The sequence below is a fragment of the Cicer arietinum genome, chromosome 1 (genome assembly GCF_000331145.2).
Source record: "Cicer arietinum cultivar CDC Frontier isolate Library 1 chromosome 1, Cicar.CDCFrontier_v2.0, whole genome shotgun sequence".
Taxonomy (NCBI): domain Eukaryota; kingdom Viridiplantae; phylum Streptophyta; class Magnoliopsida; order Fabales; family Fabaceae; genus Cicer; species Cicer arietinum.
In genome coordinates, this window is record NC_021160.2 from 47,583,246 (window position 1) to 47,591,276 (window position 8,031).

At 31.7% G+C, this 8,031-nt stretch overlaps 2 protein-coding genes across 2 annotated transcripts in view; one reads left to right on the forward strand and one right to left on the reverse strand.

Annotated features, from left to right (window-relative positions):
* The window catches only part of LOC101495919 (uncharacterized), a 10,801-nt gene extending 8,718 nt beyond the window's left edge, over window positions 1-2,083 (forward strand). Inside the window, exons 6-7 of the mRNA XM_027331736.2 lie at window positions 1,381-1,486; window positions 1,566-2,083. Coding sequence (XP_027187537.1) covers window positions 1,381-1,486; window positions 1,566-1,680 — 221 coding nt within the window. The 3' untranslated portion in view covers window positions 1,681-2,083. The remainder of the gene's footprint in view (window positions 1-1,380; window positions 1,487-1,565) is intronic.
* A 125-nt stretch (window positions 2,084-2,208) lies between these two features.
* LOC101499426 (uncharacterized) lies at window positions 2,209-3,143 on the reverse strand. Its single transcript, XM_004487678.4, has one exon. The coding sequence runs from the start codon at window positions 3,096-3,098 to the stop codon at window positions 2,442-2,444; it is 657 nt and encodes a 218-aa protein (XP_004487735.1). The 5' UTR covers window positions 3,099-3,143; the 3' UTR covers window positions 2,209-2,441.
* Between the last annotated feature and the right edge of the window lie 4,888 nt (window positions 3,144-8,031).

Sequence of the window (8,031 nt, forward strand, 5' to 3'; positions counted from 1 at the left end):
GCTGAAGTAGTAGACATATCCGGAACAGTAACAAACCCCAAAATTTGATCACGAGTTGCAGAGTACTCCTGGGGTAGGCCATAGAGTGCAAGAAGCATGAAGAAGGTGCTGCGTTGATCCAACTCCTTCTATTCAACTGGATTACTTGCAGCAGGAGGGAGAAGCTCATTAAAGTCATGAAGTGCACTATGAACGGTGTCAAGATATGCAGAAATAGAGCCATCGAGTGACTTCGGAGCAATGATGTTCAACAAGCGGTGACAAACTCCATAGAGACTTTGTGTGTCGTTAGTATAGAGTGCCTTTGCTTGATTCCAAACCGATTCACACGTGAGATGTGGACGGAAAATCGGTTTAACATCTGGATGAAGTGTAGACTTAATGACACTACACAACTGAGCATCAATCTGACTCCATTTGGATGTTTCAGTCACACTCACTTTTTCAGGGTTTTGGGTGAGGTGGTCCTCGTAACCTTGACAACGTAACCATAGTTTGATGTCGGCAGCCCAACTATCATAATTTGATCCATTCAATTTTTCAACCGAGAGAGGAGAAGTGATTAGTGAAAATGCTCTTTGTTTTAGATTGAGATGCCATGGTCAGCAAAGATTGTAAGAAAACGCGTTGGAATTGGGAAAACAGGGGTTGTTTGAACTGGAAGTCGTATATCCGTAACTCGAAACTGAAAACTGAGGGCAGATATGGAAGCAGGAGGCCGAGGCGAGTGCGGTGGAAGAAGCGGCACCGTGAACGGCTGCTGGACGCGCCGTGGCAGTGGGCGGCGCGTGGATCTCACGCGCGGGGTGTGCAGGTGGCGCGTGAGCAGGTTTCTGAAGGCGCGGCAGAAGGGTTTGGCCGATCTGGGGTGTACGGCGCTGATGGAGTGGTCGTTCGTCGAAAAAACTCGTCAGAAACAGTGACGACAACGACGGTAGAGCGTGAACGGCTGAACAAAAATTGAGGAATCAGCGTATCAACGGCAGAGGGGGGCAAACCGGAGTTGAGAACACGGTTTGCCGAAAAATATTCACCAGAGACAGTGGGTCGACCGGGTAGTTGACGATTAGAGTTGTCTCTCAGTTGGCTCTAGATACCATGTTGAATATAAAGAGTATTGAGAGACATATGGAATAACCCGTGTATAGCAACTACACAGCGAAATCTCTTTATATAGGCACATGGTATTAAATAACCCTAATTTACAGTAATACTAACAGGTCAGAATACTTACAGCCCATATAATTATTTACATTCTAATATAATATTTAACATACTTCAAACCCACTTGTAATTAAATGAATTTGCCAAAACTAATTGGGGTTTATCAATCTCTCACCCCAGCACAACTTTTTGATAACCAAGTTAAATTCATCACAGGAGTTCATGACCATGTTTCACCAGACGATAAATCTAAATGGGAATGTGTGAGGAATGGACTTTGCTGTATATGCTGCGAAGGCACTATTGATTCTTTGTTGTACAGGTAATATTAAGTATCAATTTGATACATCAGCTACTACTTTGTTCCTAATGTTAATCACTTAAATGTACTTGTCTTGCAGATGTGGCCACATGTGCACATGTTCAAAATGTGCAAATGAATTACTCGATAGTAGGAAAAAGTGTCCAATGTGTCGAGCACCAGTGGTAGAAGTAATACGTGCTTATTCTATATAATAATAATTTTACATTAGAGGGTCACATAACTAAATACAGGATCTCAGCAAGTTTTATCTCCTGGCGTATCCAGGTATTCTTTTGTTTTTAATTTTCTTTTTCTGATTCTTGCCATGTTCACTGTTCTTATGTTGAGTGCATTGAGGGAAACACCTAATGTTTTTTTTGAAGCAACACCTGATGGTTCTATTTTGGGACCAAGATTCTGAACTGAATAAAAAGTGTATTTTATTTGGTTTGGGTGTTTAGCGGTATACACCTTTAAATGATTGTATAGATTAGATAAAATAGGATCAATATATATGCAGACTTTACTTGACAAATGACTAATGATGTACACGTTGGGTCATATACTATCTTGAGAAACTCTGGTATCAATAAATAATTGACATTTTTTGTTGTATATATTCGACATTTTTTCAATCTATTTCGTAGAAAAGGATATCTTGACTATTTTAAATGATGATGAAAGAATGTGAAAAGTTATTCTGAATGCAATATTTTTATGACCATCCTAAATAGTCAGTATAAAAGTTAAAGGAGAAACTCTCATTATAGGTAACAATTAGTAATCCACACTCAGTGAAGCAGTTCACATAAAGGACAACCATTCTCTTTGCCTGCACCTTTTCTTCTCTTAAAAGAAAAAAAGAGAAAAGAATACACAAAGGGGCACACTCACCCACAGCAGTACACCTAAACTTACTATACAAAAGGTTAATAAAGCATAACAGAAACATGTACACTCGTGGTTCTATATATCAGGCAGCATAGGAGGATATATAGTTTGTAACAGCTTTGGCTCCTTCAGCAATAGCATGTTTCCCAAGTTCTCCCGGCAAAACCAGTTTCACTGCTCCTTGAATCTCCCTTGACGACAATGTCATGTGTCCTGTGTATGTGTTCAGCTTTGCAGCCTCATCAGCCAGCCTCTCAAACATGTCATTCATCAAATTATTTAGAATAGTCATAGCTTGTGATGAAATGCCCATGTCAGGGTGCACTTGCTTCAATACCCTATACACATATCTCTGATACCCTTCTCTCTTTCTCCTCCCCCTTTTCTTCTTCCTTATCTCTTTACTACTATCATTTCCTTCCTTGTACTTGACCTTCTTCTCCTGCTCTTTGGGTTCCATGGTAGCTTCATTTGGAGTATTTTCTTGCTTTGTTTTGTCTTCAGTAGTGACAGTGTTTGTGCTTGCAATTGTATCCTCTTTGGGTTGAGGCGTCACTTCTTGAACGGGAATGTTCTTCACATGCTCTTGTTTTAGAGTACTACCAACATGTCTATCTATCTGAACATCTTTGCTACCTCGGGTTAATCGTTTTTCACTGCTTACAACTGAAACCTGCACACTTTCTTCAACAACTTTCCTTGTGGATCTAACCACCACCTTAGCACGCTTTGGAGCCATCAACGTTTCAAGCTTCTTTGCAAATTATAAATTCACAAAGGGAAAATTATTTCTTAACTTTTATAACCAACTAACCCTTTGATATGCGCTATATTGTTGACATGTGGAGGTTATGTGTCAAGAGCTCATGAATCAAGTATATACGTGGGGTACTGGGGTTAAAAGTGAATGGTAAGTTCTAAAAAGTAATTGAGGGGGTGCCACGGTGTTTACGTCCATTTTCATTTTCTCATTTGTACTTGCTTTATTTTTGCCTTTTACTTAGCTATGTATTATTATTAAGTAACCCTTCATTTTGGCCACGAAAATAAAGGACATTTTGGTATTTAATTTAATTAAAAATTTAAATTAATAATTGAAATATAAAAAAATTAATCATTTAACTCTAACATTATAATAATAATGAATTATTTATAAATTATAGTTTTTAGAGATTTTTATAATAATTCATAAATTATAGTTTTTAGAGATTTTTATAATATTAAATTATATTTTGAATAATTATTTTAATGTTTTGAAATTATAGATTAAAATGACAACCTCTTATCGAATGTTATTACATAGAATACAATATTATAATATATTCATTTTATGATGCTTGATGTTTTAAAGAACTTACATCAGGACCAAGGGAATACCAATTTCTCAGCTCGTAGTTGTAGAAAACGACACAGCTCTTATTCTATATCGCGAAACAATTTCGGATTTCTCGTCGTATATATTATATTATGATTTTAGGAAGGCTATTTGTAAAAAACAACTTCAAGACATAATAAGAATGATTCAACCAAATCTGGAATAAACTGTTTTCCCCGTCAATCAAATACATTCGATTTTAAAATTAAGATACGGTAAAAATGGTAAAAATGAATAAATATGAGAAGTTGAATGAACATCCACCAAAATCTAATTCAAACAAATCTCGAGCAACACAACACAAACCTATTCACTCGGTATATAGAAACATATATTTGATAAATGTTGAATATAAATAATTTTGTAGAATTGATTTCTTCACGATTGAGTTTAGTATTTTATGATCGGATGTCATCACCTCAAAAGCCTCTATTGGGTAAAAAAATAAGCCTCTATTTTATGAAATCTAGTGATTAAATTTTCTAATTCAATCAAAAAGCTATATTACTTTCACTTCTAATAAAAAGTTGAGGTTTGAAAACAAATTTGTTTTGCATGATAGTTACAAAAATCCTCATTTTATTTATTTTTATTAACCAGTATTTCATATTCTCTTTATAACAATGCATCACTTCAATAATCTCTCATAAACATAAAATAAACACATTTAAAAAAAATAAAAACACAATATTTTTACAATTCATACTTTTAAATTTTGATTTGGCATTACAACAAGATGAACAAGTGCAACTGAGCTACAGCTACAAGCATCAAGGCAGCATACTCCAAAGGATATAATTGAATTTGTAGAAGAGCTCCAAACACCAAAATAGCGTAATTGCATTACCATGAGTGAATTTCCAGGTACTTGAAGGCTGAGAGTAAACTTATATCATATATTAAAAGACACACATATATGATACATATACATCAATTATTTTTATACACATTTTTAACATTTTTTTTATTTATCTTTCATTCTATCACATCATCAATATATTATAACGTGTATATAATGGGATTTATAAATGTTGTCTTGTTCATAGAAAGATTTATAAATGTTGTCTTGTTTAAATCACACTATATAAGATCATAAAAAATTTCAAATATTTTTAAGATATGTATTAAAAAATATCTAAAAGTATCTCCTACTGTCAATGTGTGTCTCAAATCATCTAACTAAAGTTGGTTAAGCTTCAGTGGTTGTTATAACTACCTTTGGCCAAGTAAGTTATGATAGATGGTTATAGTTAGTTTGCTTGTGTATACTATAAATAAAGCTGTAATGTTGTAGCAGATATAATGATATGGTTGTAATAGCAAGAGCTAAAAAACTAAGAGAGATATATGCAATTCATGATTCATAGAAATTCAGAGAGAGATTAAAAGGAGAAAAGAAAGATTGAGAGATAAGCTAGTATTGCTGGTTCATAAATAGATACTAGGAGATCAATCTTGAGAAGACTTTAATCTTGTAAAGTTCAATCATTATTAGTGGATTAATCTTGCTTGTTTGCCCGTGACGTAGGTCTCTATCAATTGAGACCGAACACGTAAATTCTTGGTGTTATTCTTCCTTTATCCTTCTTTAATTTTCGTTTGCATTGATAGAGAAAACTGGTTTTAGAAAACTGCAGAAAGGAAAACTGTTTTTAGAAAACTGCAGAAAACGGAGAATGATAATCAATCTCCGTTTTCTAGTCTTCTATTTTTTCTGAACATTCTGCGTTTTTATTTTTTTTTTTCTGCAATTGTTTGTCTTCTATTTTGTAAGTTAATCATTGTTGCAGATCTCAATATTGTTTTAACACCTACATATATGGTAATATATATTTTTTAAATTATTATAAACATTTAGATATTTCTATGAATTCATAAATATCTGAGGTGAGGAGTATCGATATTTAACACGTATCTGACTATATATTTCTTTCTCATATTTTGAAGTATGCAAGCTTCCTATGAAAAGTAATAGAAAACACTTATTTGTTACCTTTTAGAATTCTTCATCTTAATGTTTCTTTCCCTTTTGGAATAGCCTCAAAAGTCAGGTTTTCAATTAGTATTTAGATTCATATAGTTAAACAATTATAATAGTTTTGAAAATTCGATCACCACAATAAAAAAGATCTATTCCTGTTAACGCAATCTAGGTATTACAATTGATCCCATAGAAAAGGATAGTCAAATGAAACTTAATTTCAATGGTTTTAATGCAATGGACCTTATTGTTTTTGCATGCATTTCAAATAATTAATATTTTGTTGTTATAAGAAAAATATAAAAATAATTTTCTTCTTTCGCTATTCTTGATTGCATGATACATCATCACCATCAAAAACTTCAATCCTAGTTGTGACTTGGGTGAATAGTTGATTTCTTGAATTGGTATTTGACAATGATATCCATTATAGTTGATATCCAATTAAGATATCTATTTTCTCATCGTTTTATTACTTGTTGAAGTTCCTTTTAATGTGATCCAATACTATGTCGTGCATGGTTCCAACAAGAAACATAATATTTATAGGAGTCACGAGGTTTGATGATTTGGGGAAGTTGAAGTGATAAGGATGTAATGTTGAAGGGATGTGGCTCAAAGGGTAAGTAAGGAAGTTTGAGGTGTGGGACACATTGTGTACACAAATATGAGGAGTGTATCTTAGCTTGAATACGGCGGGAGGAAAGAAATCACTTATTTTATCGTGGAAAGTGATTTCAAAATCTTAATCAATATGTTTACTAGGAATTGCAGTTTATAGGAGGCCAATCTCTACTTTATTGCGTCAAATTTGTAATATTTTATCTCTTAATTAGAATGTTCAGGTCATCCATATATGGCGTGAAGGAAATAGATGCCCGTATTGAATTGCTAAAATCGGATTAACTTTAGACTCTTTTGATTGTACTATCATGGAGACTCCGCTTAACGAATTCCATAAAATGCGTTTTGATGATATTTTTGGAGCTTGCATGTTCAAAAATGTCTGTCCAAAAAAATCAACTGAAAGATTAAGAAGAACTGAATGAATATATTTTTCTTAACGACAATTCAACATGTTAGGGATGTGGCAAAATAAGATGTTACATTATTTTATGACTTAGTTTTTAAATAAAATTAATTGTAGTTTATTCTCTTTATTTTTATCAATTTGTAGAATTGATCTCTATATTTTGAAAAGTTAATAATTTTGGTGATTCTTCATATTATTGTAACTAAAATATGGTGTGTTGATATATTTTAAATTACTCATAACATCAATAATTTTTATGTTATTAATTAAATTATAAAAATTAATAATTTTTAGGATTTGAAGCTAAAGTTTGAGGATTTTATTGCAAATTCATGTATAATAATTATTCAAGATCATCATATCATATATCACGTAATTTAAAATATGCCACATCATATTTCTAAATCATAGTTTAATCGATAAATGCCGATATTATTAGGTTAAATGTTTTATTCGGAGTTCGAATCTATGACTCACTTGAGTTAATTATAGTATTTATCATCCATTTTAAGATTAAAAACATCACATTATTACTATTTTTTAGTTAGTGGAAATCAAAACTATAATTTATCCTATACATTAACAGATACAAAAATTAACTTATATATTCATCTAAATTTATCTCAACGATATATTCAATAAATTTAAATTAATATAATTTTTATCTATATAATATTTATTTTGACAAAATTTATATAATATATTTTTATTAGAAATATTAAATCCAGCTAAACAAGTCATCGGATAAGTTTAAAAAATATACATTATATTCATTAAATTGTTTTTATATTTGCAGTTTGGATTAACTATAATCAGTTATAATTAAAAAAAGAAAAACTAATCGGTTATGATTTCCTCAGTTAATTTAAAATGATTATGATTCCATTTTTTGTAAATTATTCCAAACCTAATCGGTTATAATTTCCATGGTTTTAAAGTTAATATATTTTTTTGAGTTTGAACTAAATATAATGGCATCCTTATTCAAAATTATTTGATCACTAGTTTTATCCAATTAAATTAATAATGTCAATGACACGCATATTGTTCAAAACAAAAAATGGTTATAGCTTCATGAGCTATTAAGAATTTGTCTTTATAGTCTCAAAAGAAGAAATTCAAATAAAGTTCATTCGTCAATGTTATTTTAAGAAGAAAAAAAAAAAACTCAGAATGATGTGATGTCATTATTTAGCAGATTGTTAGAGTAGTATGCTTCTCATGTTCACTCCCAGTATACGTATTTATATTTTTTTCATGTATTATATATATATATATATATA

Bases quoted from the DNA above. Each gene is read 5' to 3' on its own strand.
- LOC101499426 (XM_004487678.4), bottom strand. From the start codon at position 3,098: ATGGCTCCAAAGCGTGCTAAGGTGGTGGTTAGATCCACAAGGAAAGTT.